The 25,681-nt window shown below is 43.4% G+C and overlaps 2 protein-coding genes across 5 annotated transcripts in view; both read right to left on the reverse strand.

Moving 5' to 3' along the window:
• The window catches only part of LOC102528881 (putative adhesion G protein-coupled receptor E4P), a 29,178-nt gene extending 19,482 nt beyond the window's left edge, over positions 1–9,696 (reverse strand). The window contains exons 1-5 of one of the 4 annotated variants that reach the window (XM_072947829.1): positions 9,640–9,696; positions 5,279–5,512; positions 4,351–4,401; positions 2,471–2,590; positions 237–389 (exon numbers count right to left, since the gene is read on the reverse strand). In XM_072947829.1, coding sequence (XP_072803930.1) covers positions 237–389; positions 2,471–2,590; positions 4,351–4,401; positions 5,279–5,477 — 523 coding nt within the window. In that variant the 5' untranslated portion in view covers positions 5,478–5,512; positions 9,640–9,696. The remainder of the gene's footprint in view (positions 1–236; positions 390–2,470; positions 2,591–4,350; positions 4,402–5,278; positions 5,513–9,639) is intronic. The other 3 variants (XM_015241105.3, XM_072947830.1, XM_072947831.1) reach the window with 3 other exon arrangements.
• Positions 9,697–15,307: 5,611 nt separating this feature from the next.
• Positions 15,308–25,681, reverse strand: part of ADGRE1 (adhesion G protein-coupled receptor E1) — a 37,577-nt gene continuing 27,203 nt past the window's right edge. The window contains exons 15-20 of the mRNA XM_015241106.3: positions 25,034–25,269; positions 24,480–24,546; positions 22,460–22,551; positions 19,650–19,818; positions 19,433–19,537; positions 15,308–16,770 (exon numbers count right to left, since the gene is read on the reverse strand). Of these exons, the coding sequence (XP_015096592.2) occupies positions 16,765–16,770; positions 19,433–19,537; positions 19,650–19,818; positions 22,460–22,551; positions 24,480–24,546; positions 25,034–25,269 (675 nt within the window). The 3' untranslated portion in view covers positions 15,308–16,764. The remainder of the gene's footprint in view (positions 16,771–19,432; positions 19,538–19,649; positions 19,819–22,459; positions 22,552–24,479; positions 24,547–25,033; positions 25,270–25,681) is intronic.

The raw sequence follows: 25,681 nt of genomic DNA on the forward strand, positions 1-25,681 counted from the left end.
GAGGTCCGGGCAGGAGACAGAAATTTGTAAGGCATCTACATCGAGATGGGTGTCGGTGCCGTGGGCTTGAATGAGATCTCTCAGGAAAAGATTACCAAGGACAACAGTGGATTGAAGGGTGACAGAAGCCAGGGCAGATCTCTGCTCTCTTACCCTGACCTGAAATTGGCAGAACTCTCAAAAGCTCTCCCCCTGCCTCCCTCTTCACGGCGGCGAGAGTATTCGGAGGTTCTTACCGTAACAGTTTTCATGATTCAGTTTAATGATGCCAGCCACCCAGTTGAAGATGGGAAAATTTGGAACACAGCTGCAGTAGTAACTTCCAATTTGATTTCTGCAATATGCCTCCTGTTGGCACTTTGCCAGTCCAGTCTGACACTCATCAATATCTGTGAAGCAAGAGAAAATGTCGTTTTCTATTCTCATAAAACCATACCACCTTCCCTTGCCCGTGACGTCTCTACTATCCAACATCAGTCAGAGACGTACCCAGGATGTCTCTTCTTGGTTAAGATGACTCGGTATTATAAAGACGTGGGTTCTCCTTAAGGTAATTGATAAAGCCAATAAGACCCGACAAAAAAATTTTCTACATGTATTTTATGGAGAGAGATGCCTTGATATTACCATACACGAATAATCAGAAAAACTACCAGATGAGGGCTGACCTTACCAAACATTAAATCACACTATAAAACTTCAATAAAACTATGAGGTGCTGGTGCATGAATAGACTTGGGGAACAGACCAACTAATCCAGAAGCAGACCCACCCACGTACACGTGGGGCTTTGGAGTACAACAATGGTGGCAAGTCAAAACACTGCAGTGAGGATAGAGGCTTGGTTTTTTTAATGCTTGAACCACACAGTTTATTAAATCAGTTAAAAAACACAGTTCAAAACAAAAAGTTAAAAAAATAAATACAACCAACATTGCATGATCCCACTTACATGCAGTCTCTGGAACAGTCAAACTAACAGAGATGGAAAGTAGGGTGGTGGGTACCAGGGGCTGGGGGAGGGGCAGTGGGAAGTGAGTGTTGAATGGGGACAGAGTTTCAGTTTTGCAAGATGAGAAAAGTTCTGGAAGGCAGGAGGGTGTAGCTCAGTAGTAGAGCACATGCCTAGCATGCATGAGGTCCTGGGTTCAATCCCCAGGACCTCCATCAAAAAAAAAAAAAAGTAAATAAATAAACCTAAGTACTTCCCCCAGTGGAAAAAAAAAAAGGAAATAGAAAAGTTCTGGAGACGGATGGTGGTGATAATGGCACAAAAATGAGTAAATGTACCTCATAATAATGAATGGTTCACTTAGAAATGGTTATAATGGTAAATTTTATGTTACGCATATTTTACAATTAAAAAAATTTTAAATAAATAAATGTAGTATTGTATGATTCTGCTTATAGGAGGTCCCTATGGGAGTCATATTAACAGAGACAGGAATGGTGGTTGCTAAGGACTGGGAGGAGTTAGTCCCTAATGGATACAGTTTCAGTTTAGGATAATGAAAAAATTCTGTGGATGGATGGTGACGATGGTTGCACAGCAATGGCAATGTACTTAGTACCACTGGAAGACACACCTAAAACTGGCTAAAATGGTAAACTGTAAGTTATGTATATTTTGTCACAATAAAAGTGAACTGAGGGGGAGGGTGTAGCTCAGTGGCAGAGTGTGTGCTTAGCACGCACAGGGTCCTGGGTTCAATCTCCAGTGCCTCCTCTAAAAATCAATCAATCAATCAATCAATCAATCTAATTTCCTACCCCCCCGAAACTAAAAAAACAATGAAGTGAAATGAAATGAAATAAATCCTAAATGCTCTACTCTTTTCTGCTTCACCTTCTGAACTGACACTACAACTCCATCAGATACCCAGTTCCAGAAATTAGATGCTCAGGAGTGGTACTTCCCTCGGTATTCAAATCGACCTTTAGAATTTTGGAGATGAAGAGGGATTTTGGCTCAAGCAGACGGGAGTAGTGAAAAGTGGGACCAGATCATGGAGGACATGGAGTGCCAAGATAATTTATTCATTTTTTTCTCTTGGTGAACACACATTTGTAGGGTATCTGCTCTGTGACATGATTCTCTGTCTTAGGCATACAGCAATAAACAAAACAGATAAGATTCCTGCCCTTGTGGAATTCCCAGACAAGCAAACAAACAAAAAACAAAAAATCAGCGCTTGAGACTTCAAGAGCCCAGGGTCCTGGGAACTCCGCTTTCTGCTCAAGAAAAACCAAGCCAATATCAGGGATCATCAAGCCAGTACTGAGATGAGAGTGAGAAGGAGACAAGGGCTAGGGACTTCCCTAAGGCCACTGAGGCAGCCCTGACTTTTTCATCTTGTAATATTTTTGCATCTTTACAATACCAGCACCCCTATGAAACACAGCGATTGGGGCCAGGAAGAATGTCCCTGACCCTCTCCAAACTCCAAGGTGAGTGTGGACTGCTCTTTACCTTCACATTTCTCATTGGGCTTGAAGTATCTCCTCCCAGAAGTGGACTGAAATCCACCTTTGCATGTGCAGTGGGTACTGTTGTAGCAGTCGGCATTTTCTGGGCATGGCGGACAGAAAGCTGCAATTGAACGTGGGATCCATTTGTTCATTTGCTCATTCATTCATTCAAGAAATATTCGTTGAACACCTATGATGTTCCTTATGCTGTGGTTGGAACAACGTCCTCCTGGGAATAGCTCTGTTGGCACCCCTTTCGCCCCCATCTTACTGCTGAACACAGATGCTCGCAGTGCCCCACCCTTATCCCACCTCTGCCACCAACACCGCATTTGCCTGACAGTACAACTTCCAACTGCCGGCACCTGTGTTTCTCTACCGAGGGTTTTCTCTGGCCACCAACATCCTCTTTGCTCACCACATGGCAGGTTAGCAATACCTTCTTCCCCCAGGAGCAGCTCCCTCGATCAATGACTGACTGGATGTATTAAATGACAGTGGATTGAAAAAAAAATCTTTCTTATTGTCAAAAATAGACAGAGAATAATACGTGTTGGCAGGATGTACAGAAATTGTACTAGTGCACTGCTGGTAGTGATGTAAAATGGTGCAACTGTTGTGGAAACCTGTGTGGCAATTTGTCAACAAATTTTTTTTAATTAGAATTACCATGGGATCCAGCAGTTCCACTCCTGGTATATAGTCCAAGAAATTGAAAGCAGGGTCTCGAAGACAGGTATTTGCCTATGTTCACAGCAGGACTATTTACAAAAGCCGAAAAGGCAGAAGCAACCAAAGTTTCCATCAGTGGATGAATGGGTAAATAAGATGTGGTACATTCACACAATGGGACACTATTCAGGCTTAACAAGGAAGGAGATTCTGACATGTTACAATATGGACGAACCTTGAAGACGTTTTTATAAGTGAATCAGCCCATCACTAAAGAACAACTGCTGTGTGATTCCACTTACATGAGGTACCTAGAGCAGCCACATTCATAGAGACAGAAAGCAGAATGGTAGGTTTGGGGGCTGCTGGGAGGCGGAATGGGGATTCATTATTTAATGGGTGCACCGTTTAAGTCTGGCAAGAGGAGAAAGGTTCTGTGGATGGATGATGGAGGTGGTTACACAGCAGTGTGAATGTGCTTCACGGCACACCTAAAGTGGTTAAAATGGTAAATTTTGTGTGATGTATATTGTACAACCATTTTAAAAAATGAACAGTAAGAAAACAGCCTCCCTATCCACTGAGGGGGATAACTCTGAGCTGCACTGTCCTTGGTCTGTCCAGCAGCCTCCAGGGCAGCGAGCTCCGGTCACCACGTGCCACTTGCTCGACAGCAGGTCCTGTGTTGATGCCCCACCTCTGCCTGTAATTTTCCCTTCCGAGCTGGTGCTTCCTGGGAATTGCCTTCCAGATGAATGACTTGTTCTCATGTCCTGATCTCAGAATCTGCTTCTGGGGAGACCCAACCCATGAAATGGGATAAAGGCAAAGGTACCTCCCAAAATGAGTTGAAAGGTGGGCTTTGGGGAAGGAAAGGGGATAGTCCACTGTCCACCAGCCTTATGACCTTGAACCAGCTACTTCTCTACAGGGCCATTGGTCCGGTGGGGTTAACGTCAGAACCTCCTTTGAAGGAACGTCAGTGCCGTTTAATGCGATGCTGCATGCAATTTGCTCAGCACTGATCCCAGTGCAATGCAAGAGCTAATCAATGGAGGTGGTGACATTGATGTTGAAGAAAGGGTAACAGTGCTTGGGCGCCCCACGGAATTGGCAGAGAGTAGCAGAGGTTGGGTGTTCTCTCCAGAAGGGCTGCTGCTCTCCCCTGGAGGCAGGCTCCACATCCCAACTCACAACGAGTAAACTCACCTCCAGAATTCTTTGCTTCTGATCCTGACAGAGCCAGCAGGACACTGAGACCTGGAACAGAGAGGGGGGGATGGTGCAGATGGGGGACGCCCTGAGGCTCTGCTTGGCTGAAGCCTGAGTGAGTTGGGCGCTTTGTCTCCTGCCAAGCCATCCGTGTGCTGGCGTCACTGTGGGCTCCTCCCGGCAGGCTAGAAACACTAGAGTCACAGGAGGGCATCTTACGCTATTGGAACGCGAGCTGCATCCGATTACAGCTATAAGAGGTTCTGCACCCAACTCCTGACAAGACTTCTAGTCTGTGTTCAAGTCCGCTGAGGGTATTTTTATGGCCTTGAGGACCCTCAAGCCCAGAGCAGAAGGATGGGTAGGTCCAGGCCACTGTAATGTACTAAGCCGTGGCATGGACCCACTTGGCGGTCAGTCGGCATGGCAGACAGTTGGCGCGTCCCCTGCGCCCATCCCAGAGAGCTTTCCTATGCATTCAGATAACTCACTGCTTCACTCTAGAAAACGGCATTTTCCTGCAGCCTGTGACAAGGTCAAGTGGTCCAGGATCAGGACTCCTTGCACTTCTAAGGCACCTCACATACCGGAAGAGTCCCCAGTAGGATTTGAGTGCCAGTTACAGACAGTGGTAACCCCTCATTAGCCCTCCTTTCATTCACTCTTCTCCCTTCCCTCTTTGACATCCCCCTCTCCCTCCCTTGTACTTCCTGGGATCCCTCCCCAATAAGTTACTTACACCCAAGTCTTTGTCTCCATTCTGCCTTGAGAGAGAGCAACTTAGAGACTCAATATAAGAGCTTCTCATAGGATATGTGTGCACAGTACTATCTGGAGAAAGTGCCAAATTTGAGAGAGCAACCAAAGCCGGAATTGGATATCCAGGGCACAGGGAGAAGACAGGGGAATTCTTGGTTCCACTCACCTAAGAGCAGGGACAGGCACCTGTTTCCCATAGCAGTTGAGATTCCAGGAACCATGAGCTGGATCTGAGAAATGTTCTCACGCAAGATGTGGCAAGTGCTCCTGGAATGAGTCAGCCCCATGAGAATCAATTTCTGATGGCCACAAAGTTGAGAAGCCAGGTGACTGATGTTTACCAAAACTCTTCCATTTCTGCCCATCTGTTGACTCAATGATTCCACTTCTGGGAAATTATCTCGAGGAAAGATTTGGCAAGGATGATAAGAGCAGAGTGGCTTATAGGAAGCAAGTGTTACCGCCCAACAAGTGGGAAACAGTACATGCCTCCGATGGAATATTCTGCTAGAATTTGAAATCCTGGACTATTGGAATCAGCAAGATCCAGACAGTAAGAAACTCCACAGGACAAACTATCCAGTTTCTTCCAACAACAACAACAAACAACAAACAACACTGTGTAAAAAACTTCCAGTGCATATTAGCAAACACAATATACTCTGTAATGCGCTCTGTTAAACCACTCAAAAAGTGGTGCCAGTGAGGATAAAGTTACCCGCAGCGAGTTCTACACAGGATCAACCCAAAGAGGAACACACTAAGGCACATAGTGATCAAAGTCACAAAAAATTAAGGATAAGGAGAAAATGTTAAAATAAGCAAGAGAAAAGCAACAAATAACATACAAGGGAACTCTCATAAGGTATCAGCTGATTTTTCAGCAGAACCTCTACAGGCCAGAAGGGAGTGGCACGATATATTTAAAGTGATGAAAGAGAAAAACTTACAATCAAGAATACTCTATCCAGCAAGGCTCTCATTCAGATTTGACGGAGAAATTGAAAGCTCTGCAGATGAACAAAAGCTAAAAGAATTCAGCACCACCAAACCAGCTTTCAATAAATGTTAGAGTGACTTCTCTAGTCTTCAAACCACAAGAAAAGAGAGCAAAAAGAAGACAGAGAGGGGAAAAAAGACTTACAAAAACAAACCCAAAACAATTAGCAAAATGGCAATAAGAACGTATGTATCAATAATTACCTTCAATGTAAATGGATTAAACGCTCCAACCAAAAGACACAGATGGGCTGAATGGATACAAAAACAAGACCCACATATATGCTGTTTACAAGAGACCCACTGCAGGGCTGGAGACACATGCAGGCTGAAAGTAGGGGATGGAAAAAGATATTCCATGCAAATGGAAACCAAAAACAAACAAACAAAAAGCTGGAGTAGCAATACTTATATCAGATAAAATAGATCATAAAATAAAGACTATTACAAGAGACAAAGAAAGACAGTATATAATGCTCAAAGGATGATAAAGGCATCAATTGGGAAGGTATATCTAAAGAATTTGAAGAAAGTAGTTCATCAAATGTAAGTAAGAAGAAAGACAGTATTTAACAATGTGTAATGCAAATAATTCAATATTGTAATAAAAAATGACACTGCAGGAGGCTATTAAAATAACATGGAAAGTGACTGTGATACGGCATGAAGATAAAAGCAGGTAGTAGAGCAAAATATATAATATTGCATTTGAAGGAACTATAAATGTGAATAGGAAATGGCATTGTGAGTGATTTTAAATTTCTTTTTTGTTTAACTGTAATTCTAAATTTTATACATTACTTTAGCAATAAGAAAACAATGATAAAATTTTAATCAGAATATTTTAATCGAAGGGAAAACAAAATGGCTTTAAAAATTGGCTTCTCTCTGGCAGCTCCTTCCCTTTTCTAGGCTGTTTTTATATCTCCATTCTGCTTTGATCTCTTCGTTTGGAATCCTTTAAGGCCAGACTGTGGAGCAATTCTCTCTCAATGCCTCATCCACAGTTAGATGTTGGCCATGCACAGTTAGATGACATAACTTGTGCCCAGGAAACCCCGAGTTTGAATTGCAAATCTTCAGTTACTAGTTCAGTGACTCTGGTGTAAGGACCATGCCTCTGAGCCTCAGTTTTTCTCATCTGCAAACTGGAGCAAAGAAAGAGCGTATACTTCACAGAATTGTGCTGACTCAGTGAAATAACCTTTCAGATCATGCAACACCTGCCTGGCCCGGGGCAGGTGCTGAATAAAGTTAACTGATGAGGACAGGATATGATGATGGTGGTAATGGTGGTGGTGGTGGTGATATTAATTATGGGGATAAAGATGATGTTGGTGGTAATGGTGAAAGTAATGTACCTGGAAGTAGTGACAGCAAAGGGAATGGCTTTGATGATGGTGATGGTGGTAATTATGGTGGATACGATAGTTAACGGTGATGGTGGTGGTAGTCACGGTCATGATGGTGGCGGAGGTTGTGGTGATGGTGGTGGCGATGCGGATGGTGATGATGGGGGTGGTGGTGGTAGTGATGGTGGTGGTGGAGGTAGCAGTGACGATGGTGGTCGTGGAGAGCTCTCATGCCTCTTTCGTGACTCCCGTGATGTATAACCAGGCCTCTGCATGCTAAGGGCAGATCCATTACCCAGTGGTGATGAGAATTAGTAAGAGCCCCATGAAGCCCCCACAGGAACAAAGCAGTGGTCTGAGAAGTCCCATCCCAGAAAAAGTCTCTTATTTCTGATGGCCCTCAATGGGCTAGTCACACATTTGTGACTCACACATCAAATTTTGCTGCAGACGGTTCTCTCAACCTTTCTATTATCGCTTCCTAAAAACACTTATGGAGCTTCTATGGTATGTCAAGCACCCAACTAAATGCCTTGACAGTACTACCTCACTGAAAGCTCACAGCCACCCTATGATGTAGATCTTACAATTACCCTCCCATTTTTCAGATGAAGACATGGAGGCTCAGTTATACCACCGGCTCAAAGTGGTGTTACTCGTAAAATGCAAAGCTAAGACTTGGAAAAAAGTCAGTCTCAGTCCAAAGACCACACATAACTCCTGCACCAAGATCCCAAACCCCACTGCCCCCTAGATCTGAACTTGTAATATAGGTAAGGGAGGCCACCGGGGAATTTGAGGCGAGTCAGGAGACAGTGGAGATGTGGAGGCCCTGGGCTTCGCCTGAAGACATTCAGATCCACTTTTCCCCTAAATGCAGAGCCAGCAGGCCACAAAGACTGCTTGCAATCTCTGCAGCAGACAGGATTTGCCTGATTGAAAATTCAGTTCTGTGTGTTGGAATCTCTGAGGAGTTACACTTGGCTATTTCCTGATGCTTTCTCTTCCCCCAAAATTCATTTCCCTTTTTCATTCACACTGATCCTCCCTTCCAAAAACCTACTCTAAAATGCACTGTGCAATCTCCCAACGTAAAGAAACCCAGTCTAAATAAGGGTAATTTTTTGAGGACTCATCTGAAACCAGTTTAACTAAAGTGAGTATTTTATGTAAAAAAAGTGATAATGTTTTCAGCACAGCTGAGACCCCTGGCAATGCTGATTTAGGTTTTTTGGTTTTTTGAACCACTTTACTGAGCTATGGGTGGCATGGAAAAATCTGTATATATTTTGTGTATACAACCCGGTGAGTTTGGGGAGAACTATATACTCATGAAGCCATCACTGCCATCAAGACCATGAACATATCCATCACCTCTCAGGACTTCCTCCTGCCCCAGTATGGTGTGTGTGTGTGTGTGTGCATGTGTGTGTGTGTGTGTGTGTTTGTGTGTGTGTTAACAGAAGATCCACACTCCTAGGGAATTTTAAGCACACAATACAGTATTGTTAGCTGCAGGCACTTCTGTATCACACATCTCCAGAATCGATCCATCTTGTGTAACTGAAACTTCATAACCCTTCGACCTCACTTCCTCCGTTCCTTTCTCCCCAGTCCCTGGAATCCACCATTCTGCTCTCCGCTTCTATGCCTTTGACTAGTGTAGCTTCCACGTGAGTGAGATCCTATAGCATTTGTCCTTGTGTCTGATTTATTTCGTACATCTGGCAATGCTGATTTGGGGGTCTTCTTTTTTTTACCATGACCCAGTGGAAGAAATACATTTTACATCACAGAGACAGAAAGAGACAGAGAGAAGAATGAACCAAGCTTCACAAACCAGCATTTGCTTCAGACTCTGTTCTCGAAACTTTCCTGTTTCAGTTCTCTTTAAACCCCTTACAATTCAATTCACCACCTCTTTTGAGCGCGCCCAAGCATCCCAGTATGTTCTACCCCGCCACGCAACACACACAGCCCTTGCCCAAGCGGAGATGGGAAAATGAACATGAGGCAGATGCCCCTAGAGCAGCTTTCAAGGAACAAAGCAACCTTGTACATGTAACAAGGTAGCCTTGAAAACCTTTCCAGAGCCAGGATATTTTTCTAGACCCAAGGTCACAAGCGAAACATTTTCTATTTTCTGTGGAAAGATGCAAAACCAGTTCCTCCTTACCCACAAGACGAAAAGCCCTTGGCTTGTCACCCCGTCTGGCAGCTCCTCAGAGTGAACAACAACCAGAAAAAGGAAGTGCACAGCTTCTTATCTTGAACTCCAGTTTCTCAAGGAGTCTTGTGGGTGGATATGACGGCTGGGGGCATTGGCTGGAGAGTTTGCACAATGCAGGGTCCATTTGTTCTCTTTTCACTCGAGTCATTTAAATAGTACATCACCAGTGTGGACCATATTAAAGCACCTCAAAAATGAGTTTGGAGATGTTGATGGTGGCCAGTGGGGAAAACCTGGTAATGGCGAGTGCCAATCACCATCTATGTCAAGAAGGTGGATCCAGTTTTGAGAGGGCTCCTTTAACGTGATGAACTTGTTAGGGAGAGGGTTGAAGTCCAGAGTGCCATCAACCCTGTATTTACCCAGTTCCCCATGACCCTATCACTTCTCGGCTCACCACATTGGGAAAATAATTCCTGATCTTTGAGACAGGGTCACCCAATACAATTACATTCATCTACTTGGCTGGTAAAATTCTTGACTGGTCCCGTTAGCGAGGGGTCCTGAAATTGCCTTCTCACCCATGTTAAAAGACTCTTTTATAAGGTCCAGGGCAAACACGGGGAACACCTCCTGGCTTGACGAGTCCAGACACACACCTAGTGACTGGCCCCTTGGCTTGCTTCTACACCTTGGTGAAGATAGCCTTATTACCCTGCACACCTTCAAAATAAAACTGCCAATCATTTTACCAGCAAGATGGGTTTTTGCAGGAATGGCCAAAACTTGTTTACTGGTTTCCCTTAAACCTGCTGGGGATATTGTGTTTTATAATAAGAAATATGTATTTGGGCTTCATCTTATTTCTGGCACAGAGCTCCAAAAAAACCCATGGATTTCCTGAGTGATGAGTGGGGAGACCGTCTTGTGTTAAAACATCTTGTCTTCGGTTCCTGAAACCACTTCAGAGCCATAGAGGTGAACCGGTGTCTTGTTATTCATAACAAGCCCCTTTCCATGGGTTTCCATAAACACAGCTGGGTTTATGTCAAAGAGGTGACTTTCGGAAAGCACCTAAGGATGGGGGCTGGATGCCAGGGGGCCAACCACGTAATTAAAGGGTTGCAACTTTCAGCCCCACCCCCTGATTTCCAGGGAAGGGGGAGGGGCTGGAGGTCAGATCAATCACCAATGGCCAATGATCTAATTGTCGTGTCTGTGTATTGAAGCCTCTATGAGAACCCCAAAGGACGGGGGTCAGAGAGCTTCCGGGTTGGTGAGCACCGGAGATCTGGGGAGAGCGGCGTGCCTGGAGAGGGCACAGCGACTCCATGCTGCTTCCTCACACTCTGACCCATGCATCTCTTCCATCTCACTGTTGCTCAGTTGTATCCTTTTATAATAAACTGGTACTCTAGTAAGTAAAATGTTGTCTTGAGTTCTGTGAGCAGCTCGAGCAAACTAATGGACCTCGAGGAGAGAGAAGTTGGAACCTCTGGTCTACAGACAGTGGGACAGACGCACAGGGGTCACTGGGGCTTGTGACTGGCATCTGAAGTTGGTCAGGGGCTGAGAGGCAGTCTTGTGGGACCATGCCTCTAATCTGTGGTGCTACCTCTGGGTGGAGAGTGTCACAACTGAGTTGAATTGTTGGACACCCTGCTGGTGTCAGAGAATTGTTTTGTGAAAGCCACACACATTGGAATTGGGTCCGGAACCACTTTTACCTGCCCACACTTAGATGGTCTCTTCATGAAACCCTCTGCATTTAATCCATCTGACTGGGCCGGCTGCTGCTCGCCAAGTCATCAGCTAACACACACCCCGGCACTGTAAGCAGCTCTACCCACTCGGACAAATGCTAAACCCCCCTCACTGTCACAGAAGAGGAAGCCACGTTTCGAGAGAAGGAGGAAATATTATCCTTTTAGCAACACGTAGACCTGAAGCATCAAACACAAATGCCACTTCCTCCTTTGCCAGTCACCTAAAAACGATGGTTTCTCAGCAAACTTCCCACAGCTTGAAATGGCGGGGTCTGGTGTGGGAATTGGCTGGAATTAGGGTGACAGTGGTTCACCCTGGGGGACACCCTGCAGGACACAAGACTCAAGCAGAGCCCATTATATGTCTTATCAGAAGGGCAGCTTAGATTTGATGCCAAACAGTCCTGGTTAGTGACTGACACAAATGTTCTTTTTTTTTTGCCTGGCTCACTGGAAGTCAACTGAAGCTTGCCCTTAGAATAGACCATTGCAAACCTCTTGTACCAAGTATGCTTGGAACCCAAGGTTATTTTTTTTAAATGACCCCACAAGGTAATGATTGTACATTTTGACTTTTCTGTAAGACACTTAATTCTGCACTTTAAAATAGTTTAAATGGTGAGGTATTGGGGATTGAACCCAGGATCTCGTGCATGCTAAGCACATGCTCTACCCCTGAGCTGTATTGTCTAAAATGGTGAATTTTATGTTACGTGACTTCTACATTAAAATTTTTTTAAACGTACGTTCGTTCTCATATTTTTCACCGTAGGTTACAAGATACTGAATATAGTTCATAGTTCTCCCTGTACATGCAGGAAAGTGTCACTAATAGACTATTATTAATAATCAGGTGTTTTTAAATTAAAATGTACTTGATTTACAATGTTGTGTTAGTTTCTGGTGTACAGCAAAGTGATTCAGTTGTAAATGTATAGATATTCTTTTTCATTATAGGCCATTACAAGCTATTGAATATAGCTCCCTGTGCTCTGCAATAGGACCTTGTTGTTTATCCATCCCGTATATAGCAGTTCGTATCTGTTACTCTCAAACTCTTAATTACCCCTCCCCCGCTTCCTCTCTGGTAACCATGTTTGTTTCCTATGTCTGTGAGTCTGTTTTTGTTCTGTAAGTAAGTTCATTTGTGTCATTTTTTAGATTCCACATACAAGTGATGTCATACAATATTTGTCTTTCTCTGTCTGACTGACTTCACTTAGTATGATCATCTCTAGGTCCATCCATGTTGCTGCAAATGGTATTATTTCATTCTTTAATAAATCAAGTGGTTTTAAGCAAGGGGTGACAGGGATGTTATCCTGTTTCCTCAAACAGCTATAAATCTGTCCCCTAAAGCCCGTGATCAGGGCCACCACCAGGGTCGGGGGAGAGAAGCACCTGCCTCAGGCACAAAATTTAAGGGGGCATCAAAAACATATATATATTGTATGCATATGTGTGACTAAAACATCCTGCTGCACACCAGAAATTGACACAACTTTGTAAACTGACTGCACTTCAATTAAAAAACAAGAAATAAAAAAATTTTCCCCTGTATATATATTCTTTTTCTTTATAGGTTATTACAAAGTATCGAATATAGTTCCCTGTGCTAAACAGTAGGACCTTGTTGTTTATCTATTTTATATACAGTAGTTTGCATCTGCTAATCCCCAACTCCTAATTTATCCCTCTCCCCCTTAACGTGCTTCGTAATGGTTAATTTTTCCTAGAACTTGATTTTGAAAATATTACTGATGAGTTTGCTCCTATGAAAACCAAGAAAATTTCATACATTCTGTTTAGGGATAAATAAAATATTTAAATTTAAAATGTTTTACATTCTAATATCTTTTCTTTTCAACTTTTCAATTTTTTTCAACTACAGTGTTCTGAGGAGAAAAGTCACGTTGTAGGTGACCAAAAACATTCCTTGAAATGAATGGATCTGTATGGGGGGGACACCGTAAGTTATTTAGATTGTCAGGGGACAAAGTTATTTCACTTTATAGGATTTAAGTACCATGCAGATTTTATTCTAAGTCTTTTTTTCTCCCTCTGGTGGTATATGAGACCATGGGGGTGAAGGAACACCAAGTATGGCTTGCTGTTTACAGTAAGAAAAAGTCCTGCTGTAGAGGTCACAACTTTATCCGTCTACCTTAGAAATATGTGATTCCTGAAGGCAACTGTATTAGACCAACATGTAACACTGTTGCAGACACAGATAAAGCCCTGTGCAGGTCTTCCTCAGAGAGAACTTTAATTCAAGCATCACAGATTTATAGACCCTGATGACTAATTTGAAATGAAAATGGAAATGAAAATCCAAAACCTTCTCTTTTTATATTCCAAGTTATTGCAATCAATTGCAAAATGTTGATAATCCATTGGCTACTGTATCAATTAGCAATTGCCCCCAAATAATGCTTCCTAGAAAAGCACTCCTGAAACTGAGTGCCTTAAAGCAAGGAGGCTAGATTGCTGCTCCCGAGTCTGTGATTTGGCTGGGAAGGTCCGCTGATCGTGGCTGGGCTCACTCAAGTAACTGTAGTCAGTTACAAGCTGGCTGAGTGGCTGATTAGGGACAGCCCCAGCTGTATGAGAGGATGTCTAAACTTTCCTCCGTATGTTTCTCACAGCCTTCCAGCAGGTTATCCTGGGCATATTCTCACAGTTGAGGCAGGGACGCAAGAGGAGGAAAGACTAATCACAAAAAGGACAAGAAGGATTACAGACTCACTTTAGGAGCCTCCGTTGGAGCCACAGTGGCTGAAGCCCATTGGCCAAAGCCAGTCTCAAGACCAAGCCAGAGCCAGAGCAGGAAGGGGCGACAAAGTTACAAGGAAGGGGTGTGGGGACACAGAGACCCTTCCTGAGGCCACTGATGCAGCTGATCTATCACAGCTGGCTCTGGTAAGCGCTGTGCAGTCTCCTGTTTCAATATCCCTTAGAATTGTCACCTCTGTATGGAACACTTTAGACCAACCCAGCATTGAAGATCAGCCTCTCACAAATGAAACTCCTGTTTGTAAACACGCCTCAGCCCCCTCCCAAGTTGTAGCTGTCACAAAGAACAGAAGCCCAGCCTCCGCCAACCAGGTTTAATGTTGTTATCAAGTTGTCCCAATCATGAGCATTACTGAGCTAACTGAATCCCAGGTGGGAAGTTGATTCAAAGCAAATATTTAGTCTCTTCTCTGTATCCCCAAGGATTCCTGGGGTCAAAGGAAAAGAAGGAGAGGGTCCAAAGGTCTGCAAGAGGAACTCTGCAGTCAGGAGCTCAAAATCCAGCTCAGCCACCTACAGCTGTGTGATGCTGAGAAAGTTACTTAACCTCTCTGGGCCTCACATTGCTCCTCTTCAAAATAGAGAGAAATCATTCATTCACTGATTCATTCAACATATTTATGGAGAACCTACTAATTACAATTCCCTGTACTGAGGGAGCTCAAAGTTTAAGTTGGAGACACCCAAGAGAAAGAGAAATTATAACACAGGCTAGAAAGCATGAAGCTGTAAAAAAAAATTAATAAACAGAAACCTCAAGTAAATAGAGTCAGGAGACCAGAAAGGGGAGCTCTCACATCCTGTGATGACAGCAGTGCCCAAGAAGAAGACATCTCCTCTTCTTTCCTGGCAAGGACGCAGCCAATGAAGAGCCTTGTGCTCTTTTTTCACTATAGCTCTCCCAACTTCCTTTTCCCCCCTGCAAAAGTGTTCTCTTTCCCTTGCCATTAAGAACTCGCACATGGCTCACCAGCTGCAGACCCTGAACTGCAATTCTCCACTGATTCCGAGTAAACTCATCTTCGCTAGAGAAATATCTGGTGGTCTACTCGCTTCAGCTCAACAAAGCCTCGGTAGACACACAGACATGACAGCTAATCCTAGTTCAAGAGGTTCAAAGAATAATACAATATTGTAAATCAACTATATTTTAACTTAAAAAAAAGAGAGAGATTCAAAGAATGCTTCCTGGTGGAAGTGATGACTCAGCTGAGACTCAAAGAGAGGGCAGTACTGAGTAAGATTTTGAGAAAAGGTGTCATAGGAAGAAGGACTGGCAGGTGTAAAATCTCCAAGTTAATATGTTTCCTTTCTGGTTTTAAAGACAAGCAGGACTATCAGCATGGCAAACCGAATATTCTAGAATATGCTGGAACATTCATGAGTGAACACAAGTCCTCTGTGGGTCGGGTTAAATCGCAGGCTCTGGTCCAGCGGATCTGGGGTGGGGCCTGGAATCCTGCTTTTCTGACAAGGTGACGCCGATGCTCCTGGCTCACGGAGCCCACTTTGAGCAGGAAGGGAGGTATTAACGTGGCCACGGAAGGGAGGACATCAACATGTTAAATTTGCATCTCCTTTTTCTTTCAACTGACGTGTAGTTGATTCGCGATATGACATTAGTTTCAGGGGCACAGCATAGTCATTTGATATTCTCATAAATTATACTTCATATAAAGTTGTTAAAAACATTGACCATATTCCCTGTGCTGAACATTACATTCGTGAACCTTACTTATTTTACATCTAGTCGTTTGTACATCTTAATTCCCTTTTTCTTTCCCTGGGACTCAAGGTTTTGGGGAAGGGGCATGGGGGGGGGGCAAGATGGGATGGCGGTAACTTTGTGAGCAGTGTCAATCGTCATCAAGTTATAAGAATGTTCCTGGAAGGGAGGGAGGAGATGGTTCCTTGCAAGGTTTCAGGAAAGCAAAACACTTGCCAAAGGCTGTTGTCATCAAGTGGCTCAGCTTTCTGTGAAACGCTGGAACTCTGCTTCACCGACCCCTTCTACTTACCAACTCGGAACTTTCAAGTGTTTCTGCCAAAGCGCCCTCTAAGCCCAGGTGCTTTGTTTACCCCCTGGGGCTCTCATGACAGTTTTACTGACCATTTCTTTAAAAGCTGGAGGGTTCTTTGTTGAAAGTAAGCCAGCCAGTCATAAGACAAGTCAAGTATTGAGGGCTACCCTGTGTGTTAAGCATGTAATAGGTGCCGGCGAGGCACGCTTGGAGCCAGGCATCAGCAAGCTTCGGCAGCCAGAAGTTCTTGGTGCTACTATTATTGCCCTGAGCTCTAGTATCTTCCCCAAGCCCCCCAAAGTCAAGGAGCTGCAGAACACAGAAAGTAGAACGGTGACCTGGAACAAAAACTCCTGTTTCCCACCAGGGCATGAAGCCCTGGGAAGGCCGCCCCACGCATCCGCGCTCCGAGCTGCCCAGAGCGCTGTGGCGCTGGCGGGATCCTGCGTTTCCACAGTACGCTGAGAAGAGGAGGTTTCTGAGTAGGTTCCTGCAGGCACCTGCTTTCCTGAAATGTTGTTCCACTGCATATTTGAAAGCAAGAAAGGATTTTAACCCTGTGAGAGAAATCAGAATCTGAATCAGTGGCAGGCTTACTATAAATGCAAGTTCAGGGGTCATATATATATGGACATGGGTCTTATAAACACAGAGAGAGGTGAATATGGCAACAAAAATGGGAAGGATAAACATTAAAACGTTAACAGGGATTATCCCTCAACCTCTTCACCGTTGGTGCTCCCACTCTCCAAGCCGGAAAGCCAAACACTTGCTTTGTCAAATTCTTTTGTCACTATGAGTGGTCATGTGATGCTCTGCCGACCAATTAGGTGAAAGGGAAATCGCTAAGGAGCTTCTAGGAAGGTTTTGTTTCCTGTTAAAGGGAGAGGATTGGAAGGAGAGTTTGCCACTCTGCCCCAACCCTCTTCTTCCTGCCTTGAATATGGTCTTGATGTCTGGAGCTATGGCAGCCACCTTGCAATCATGAAAATAATTGATGAGAAGCCAATATGCTGTTAGTGGAATGGAAATCTAAGGAGAGCCTAGATCCTTAATAACACCACTAAGGGATAGAACCAATCCAGCAACACCTAACTCTGGCTTCTCTTCTTGCAAGAAAAATAATTTCCTATTTAATTAAGCCACTGGAGTTTAGTTACCTTTGCTTGGAATATATCAGTGAGAAAATAAAACATTCTGGTAGGGGATGGAAGACCATAAATGAAATAAATAAAAAGGTTATAGTATGTTAGAAACTGGAAAGCACTATGAAAAGAAAATGAAGATAAGGAAGCAGAAGAGGCATTAATATCAGGGTGGGAGAGTAGGAAACTACAAAATGAGTTGTCGGAGGAAATTTCATTAATAAGAAATGATTGGAACAAAGATTTGAAGGAGGTGAGGGAAGTGAGAGAGTTGGCCATGTGGGTGTCAGGGCAACAACATTCAAGGCGGAGTGGGCATCCCATTCAAGGTTCCTTGAGTATTTGGCACGTTTGAAGAATCTTGATCTGGCCAGTGTGGGTGGACCAGAGTGAAGTGAGGGTTCGACTAATAGAAGACAAGGTCAGGAAGGAAAAGAGTCAGATCAGACAAGGCCTTGTGGGCCACAGGAGGACACAGGCTTTTACCCCGAGGAAGGTAGGAGCCATAGAGTGTTGCAGGCAGAGAAGGGATATGATCTGACTCAGGTGTTCACGAGCGCCCTCTGGCTGCTGCAGGGAGAACAGGCCAAAGATGGGGCAAGGAAAAGGCAAGACCCCCTTTATGAGGCTGTTCCCATAATCCTGGTAGAGACAATAGGACGTGGACCACAGTGGAAGGAATGAAGGGAAAGAGAAGTGACCAGATTCTGGATCCATTTTGAGGAAGAGTCAGCAGGATTTGCTAATGGATCAGAGATGGGGGAGGGTGAGAAGGAAAGCAGAGGCAGGTTAACGTCATGGCTTCGCCTTGAACAGAAAAATAGAAGACCCTCACAGAAACGCAAGGTGGGGGGGGGGGTCAGAAGCTCCCTTTGGAACATGTCATGTCTGCAACATCTATTAGACGTCTAAGCAGGAATGTTTGGTATGTGGTAGGTTGTATGAGAATTTGGGAGAGGGGACTGGACTGCACATTATTTAAAACTTGGGGGGTCACTGCTAATAGATGATGTTTGTAGCCATGAGATTGGATGAGATCCACTGTGTAGAGAGAAGTGTGCGCTTCGGTGGAAAAATGATGCAATTGTCAAAGGATACCCCTCCAGATTACTCGAGTCTGACCTACAGTGGAGTTATTTTACAATGCTGTAAATTTTAAATAACTGACAAGGATGGAAAACAATTTCATGGAAAAATCCATTTTGCCTCTACTTGCACATTCATTTCAATATTCTTGAAATTATGTATATAATTTACATATACTATATGAATTTTATATATAATGTTAATAATTATATAATATATAATACATGCGTATGTATAATTATATAATATCATATATTTATGTATAATTATATAATAAATTTATATATAATTATATATTTATATAACATATAATGCTATGTATATAACATGTAATTATACATAATTATCAATGTGGGAACCAGACAGCTGTTATAATTGGGTCAAAAGAGAACACAAAGACCATTTGTATATCTTGTGTATTATGTATACATTATGAACATTGTATACATTGTATACGTTATATGTGTGCTATGTGTTGTGTATACATTACGAACATTGTGTACATTGTATACATTGTATGTGTGCTATGTATTATGCATACATTATGAACATTGTGTACATTGTATACGTTATATGTGTGCTATGTGTTATGCTTACATTATACACACTGCATGCATTATATGTATGATGTAAAACATATGTATGTCTGTCCTCTGGGTTCTCTTTTGAGCCAATTATAACATCTGCTGTTTCCCTCACTGATTAATGAGCAGGATAAAATCCTTAACGTATGCTTTTTTTATATCCTTATGAGTCATGATTTTACTTTTTTAGTTTGCATAGCTACTGAGGGGTAGAGCTGGGATTTAAACCCAGGCAGCCTGGCTCTTAAACCCCTACCCTTAGGTCCTGTACTTTACCAAATGTGCTAATACACGGGGGATGTGGTCAGCTCATGATAGGTACTCAGTGTATGCTGGTGTCTAGCATTGCTCAGAAGCAGACACTCCATCTGACCAGAACTTGAGTGAAACACACAGTCTCTCACCGTTTTGGAAGTGGAGGGGATGGATGACAGTAAGATCCCTGAGGTGACGGACTGGGAGCTGGCTTTGGGTTTCCTGGTGACCCATCTCCTGTATTCTTCCCGTACCTAAAGGTGGAGGCACATCAGGCAGAGATGAATCACTCTTAGCTGTAGGGAAGTGTGCGGGCAGAGGCGTGTCCCCTGGAAGAAGAGGGTCTGGGGGGAAGCAGCTACGTACCTGGCGGCTGAGCAGACAATGAATGAGGAAGATGAAGGCTCCCTGCAGGCTGTTGATGACGGTGAACAGGTAGGCCATGATACTGGCCATGGGTCCAAACTGGAAGATGCCCAGCACCCAGGAGCACCCCAAGATAAAAATCTGGGCAAAGGCTTTGAATGTCAGTAACCTGGCAGGGACGATTTGAGGCAGATAAGGTTCATGCACCCCAGTGTTCATAGCGGCACTATTTACAATAGCCAAGACATGGAAACAACCCAAATGTCCATCAACAGATGGCTGGATAAAGAAGTGGTACACACACACACACACACACACACACACACACACACACACACACACACACAGTGGAATACCACTCAGCCATAAAAAAGAATAAAATAATGTCATTTTCAGCAACATGGATGGACCTGGAGATTGTCATTCTAAGTGAAGTAAGCCAGAAAGAGAAAGAAAAATGTCATATGTTATCACTTATATGTCGAATCTTAAAAAAATGGACACAAATGAACTATTTATTATTTCTAACTTAGATGATTGATTTTTAAATATGTGTGAGCACATTTGACGGTCCTTTATGATTGGATTACTGCATTCTGTTGATTCCCATTTTGTGGGTGGCTTTATTCCTTGATGACTATGTAAGTTTAAAAAGCTAAAGCTCTAAACTGTCCTTAGAAACAATGAACAGTACATACATGTAAATTTTTTAAATATGTGCAGTATATTGTATATATGTACTTACATGCAGTACACTGAATATGTGCAATCAAATTATATCAACTTTACCTAAAAAAAATGAAAAATGAAAAAAAAAAGGGCTAGAAGGACCTACTGGTCCAAGAATTTGGGACACATTAAGTGAATGGTGAAGCCATCGCATGAAATACTACAAAGTCTTCCTCTTTATTGAGGTGACACATAACATAAGACTAACCATCTTAGCCATTTAAAGTGTGTGATTTGGTGGTATTTAGCACGTTCACAATATACAAATAGCACCATTTTCCAATTCCAAGACATTTTCATCAGCCCCCCTAACAAACTATGTACCTGTTAAGCAACCCTTCTCCATTCCGTTCTCTGCCAACTAAAACAACCCAAATGTCCATCAGTAGATGAACAGGTAAACAAAATGTGATCCACCCTTACAGTGGAATATTATTTGGTCATAAAAAGGAATGAAGCCCTGGCATGCACTACAACATGGATAAACCTTGACCACGTGATGCTCAGTGAGAAAAACCAGTCACAAGAGGCCACATAGTGCGTGATTCAATTTACATGAAGTGTCCAGAATAGGCAAATCTACAGAGATAGGGAGTAGATTATAGAAACATTTTTTTATTTTTATTTTTAAAAAATTGGGGGGGGAGTAATTGGGTTTAATTTTAGGTTCATAGTTTATTTTTTTAATGAAGGTGCTGGGGATTGAACCCAGGACTTTGTGCATGTTAAGCAGGCACCCTACCACCGAGCCCTCCCCTCCTCTAAAAATATTTTTTAAATGAGATGAGAGTGACAGTGTCCTGGAGTGGGCAAGGGTCCAGGCTCTGGGTCAGACTGCCTATAAATAAATTGTAACTGATCCATTCATGAACTCTGTGGCCCTAGTAAGTTACTTTAGCTCACTGTGCCTCAGTTTCCTCAAACAGACGCAGCAATAATAACACAATACCCACACATCGGCCTTCTTGTTGTTCAGATTAAATTATGAGATGGGAAGACCCTAAGGATGTTTAGAACAGTGTCTGGCACAAAATAAATATTTTTGTTAGCTGTTTTTAACCTTAAGTATTGATATGAAGTAAGCTACATATCATGTGGGAAAAAGCCAAAGTGCAGAATAATAGGTACAGTATCCTACCACTTATGTAATAGAAGACGGACATATAAGTATAGAATATTCTAGAAGGAAGCTTAAATCACTTGATAATGGTTGCTTAGGACAGGAGGGATCTGGGGACCCAGGGGCTCAGGGAATGACTTCATAGTACTTTTTTACAACTTAATTTTTCTTACTATTGCACATTTTAACTTTCTGCATTAACTTTTAAAAAATAGCTCTTAGAAACAAGCACTCAGGAAAGGTGAGGGATTAGACACTGATAGGAAATCAAGCAAAGGACACCATCAGTCTCTTGACAATAAAACCTGGACACCGTGTGGGTTTAGCCAGTTCCTCAAGTGACCCTTAGTTGAATGATGAAGTTAAGAAAGCAGATGGTCTACAGGGATATGGAAAAGTCCTATATCCATAGGATTAAAAAATGAAAATAAAATAATGAGATTGTAAGTGTCATCTATTAATTCAGCAAAAAACAAAAATGATAAATCCTAGTGTTGGCAAAGCTGCAGATAAAAAAACACTACTGTAAATGGAAACGTTTTCCCAGAAATATGTTATTAAGAGGGAGATGGCTATGAAAATAAGATAGTATGAGTCTGACTTTGTAAATATGTACACATGAGTATGCTCAGGAGAATTAGAAAAATTATTAATAGTTTTAATATATGAAACACTCACTCCTCCTAGCAACTGAGCTAAATGCTTCATAAGCCACATGAAGTAGGTGGTATTAGTATCCCCATTCTACAGATGAGGAAACTGAGTTTCAGAGAGGTTATGTAACTTGCCTAAGGTCACACAGCTTTTAAATGGCAGAACTGAGGTTTGAGAGTCCCTGATCTAACACTGTGCTATTCCGTTTTGGACATAGGACCAGGCTTACAAAAGGTATTCAATTAACATTTGAGGAAAGAAGGAAAGGAGACTAGAAGAGGAGAGGAAAAGGAAGGCGGGACTAAACCTGGTGTCTTTAAGTGTCGAGACTTCAGCATTGACGCTAGAAAGCTTCTGCCTCAGGATCCACAATGTCCAAGTCAGGAGGATGGAATTGACCTACAAAGTCAAGCAGAAGGAGTCAAGAGGATATAGAAACGGACAATGGCCAGACCATCTGTAAAAGCAGAACTCTGGCCCACAGTCTGCGGTAACCATTCCAGGAAGCCGAATAATAACTTGTGTAGCAACCGACCCAAGAAAGACCAGAACTGGACTAATAATCGACAGCCTCCTTAATTTCTGCCCTTGCTTCCAATGCAAGACCAAACGGAGAAAGCAATCATGGACCCCTAACCAAACACATGGGACGCCCCGCTTTTTGATAGCCTACCTGTAGCGTCCCATGCCTGCAGCCTCCAATCAGGGCACACCTGAAGCCGCCCCTTTTTCCCTCTATGGTGCGTTCCCACTCCTCTGCCTGCTTTGGAGTCTCTGACAAGTGCTGGTGGAGACTGACTCCCCTACTATAGCAACTTCCTAATAAATAGCCTTTCTTTGTTCTTGAATGATCTTCCTTTATGTTCATTGGATGCATCTAGGAAGTTAGAATCAAGACCATTTAGTTCCCTGTCATGGGGCTGTTCCCCTTCCCAACAAAAAGGTATGTTGGAGCCCTAACCCTCACACCTCGGAATGCAGCCTGTTATGGAGATACAGTCTTTCCAGAGGTGATCAAACTTAAATGAGGTCTTTAGGGTGGGCCCTAATCCAATACGGCTGATGTCTTTGTAAAACAGGGCAATTTGGACACAGAGACAGACATGCACAGAGGGAAGACAATGCGAAGAGATTCAGGGAGAAGACAGACTTCTACAAGCCAAGAAATGCCTGCGGCTACCAGAAGCTGGACAGAACGGGAAGAGACACTTTCCTAGAGCCTTCAGACAGAGCGTGGTTTGCTGACTCCTTCACTTCAGACTTTCAGCCTTCAGAACTGTGAGTCAATTCTGTTGTTCTAAGCTACCCAGTTTCTGATACATGGACCCCCCAAACCTGAAAGAAATAAGAGCAAAACCCCTCTGAAGGAATAAAACCTCAAGACTTCCCAAAATTTAGATCAGTCAAATACGAGCTCGCAATTTAACAATTACAAGTGACAAGGAAACAAGCCACCATGAGTGAGAGTCAGAAGATTCTCATCTTGCAGGACTGGAGAATCTAGATTGGAGGCAAGGAAGCAAGGAGATGGTGCCCAGCATCCCCAGGCTTTCCAGAGAGTAGAATGGAGCTGTCAGGGGCTTGGGGGAGGAGGAAATCGGAAGACATTGGTCTAAGTTTCAAGGAAACAAAGTTTCAGTTATGCAAGGTGAGTAAATTCTGGAGTTTAATGTGCAGGATGGTGACCACAGTTAACAACACTGTATTATTTACTTGAAATTTGCTAAAAGGGTAGTTCTCACCACCACCTCCCAAAAAGGAAACAAAGAAACAAAGAAAGAAAATAAAAAGAGAAAGAAAAATGGTAGCTATGTGAGGTGATGAATCTGTTAATTACCTTGATTGTGGTGATCATTTCACAATGCATACATATGTCAAAATATCAAATTATACACCCTAAATATATACAACTTTTGTCAATTAAACCTCCATAAAGCTGAAAAAAGAATCTCCAGGCGTCCCTTGGCCTCCACCCCACATTTACCTCCCTTCAACACCACCCACCAACGAACTGTTCTCAATTTCTTCCTGCCTCTTCTTTTATTCAAGACCTCTACTCAAAAGAGATTTATAGACTCATTTTTACTGAAACACGAAGTACAGATAAGAAGTGTTCCCTCCCAGGGGATCTGCAGTTGATATAAAAAAAAAATCGCAAATCAAAGAAATTACACTCTAACTTGGAAATCTCAGGAATCAAGGGTCCAAAAGGAGAACGTCTGAGAGGAATAAGTGACCAGAGCTTTGCCGTTCCCACTGGCACTTCCTGATCCCTTGGGTCTCCCGGCTGCCTCTCCAGAACACACTACACCGAGCAACTGGCTTACCACAATAATTGTACAAACGGGCCCCAGGAAACTCCAGGTGAACCCTCTGTCTGTATTCAGCCAGCAGCTACGGAGAGAAACAGGAGTCACTGCTTGTCTCAGAGTCCCGACCCGAAAATTACTCACGCCCTGTCAAATGCACTCATGGAAGAGCATATTAGGAGGTAAGACTGAGATGAACATTTTCATGATGGGCCAGATTTCAGCTTTCCTCTTTCAGACCTTCTTCCTGGGTGAATGTTCCTGAAATATTCACTTAATGCCTTGGGTAGAGCTCATTTCTCACTTCATCACCTTTATAATCCCCCTCCACTGAAACACTTTGTCATTCAAATCTCAGCTCAAATGTCACCTCCTCTGAAAAGCCACTACCCCTGGTCCTTCCCTAGCAGAGCTTGCTGCTTTAAAGCATAATAATAATAACATCTAATGTCAATATCATAAATTACCTTGTTCAGTTATTTGTAAACTGTCCATCTTCCCCTTCTAGACTATGAGCTGCAGGAAGAGGAGGAGGGGGAGAATTTTCAGGGAGATAGAAGGATGTCACTTACCGATTATACGTCCCGTAACCGTGTGGGTGTATGCTGGCAGAGACAGCCACCACCAGCCCTGGGAGCCCGTAGCCAAAGGCACAGAGATGCAGCATCTTGATGTTCCGAGAGCTGAAGTAATTCACCACTTTCAGGTTTCTGACCATGAGGAAGAGCATCACAGCTTCCACCAGCATCCAGGAGAAGCATGCAAGGAAAAGGTAGTGCAGGAAGCCGGCGATGACGGCGCAGCCCACCTGCAGAGGAGAGGCCGCACCTTCAGGCTCCCCTGGGCCAGGTGGTGCGCTCAGAGGAAGAGGGCAGAGCAGGGGCTGCTTTGATTGGAGCTCCCCAGAACGGTCCCTTCATCTATCCCACAAATATTTAGAGAGAATTCTTCACCGCAGGTGGCTCCATCCCTTTGGCAGGGGGACCAGTCATCCTGGTTTGCCTGGAACTGAGCTTTCTCAGGACGTGGAACTTTCAGTGCTAACACTGGGAGAGCCTGGGGGAAAACGGAAAGCTGATCGCCCGGCTTTAGGGAATGTTTGATGATATGGGGGGAGGGGAGGTGTCCCCAAACTACAGCCTTAAGCTGGCTGCTTGTTTTGTGAAAGGTATTTCGTTGGCACACAGCTACCGCCATGTATGCATCCTCTGTGACTGCTT

This window comes from Vicugna pacos, chromosome 22 (assembly GCF_048564905.1).
Source record: "Vicugna pacos chromosome 22, VicPac4, whole genome shotgun sequence".
Classification (NCBI taxonomy): domain Eukaryota; kingdom Metazoa; phylum Chordata; class Mammalia; order Artiodactyla; family Camelidae; genus Vicugna; species Vicugna pacos.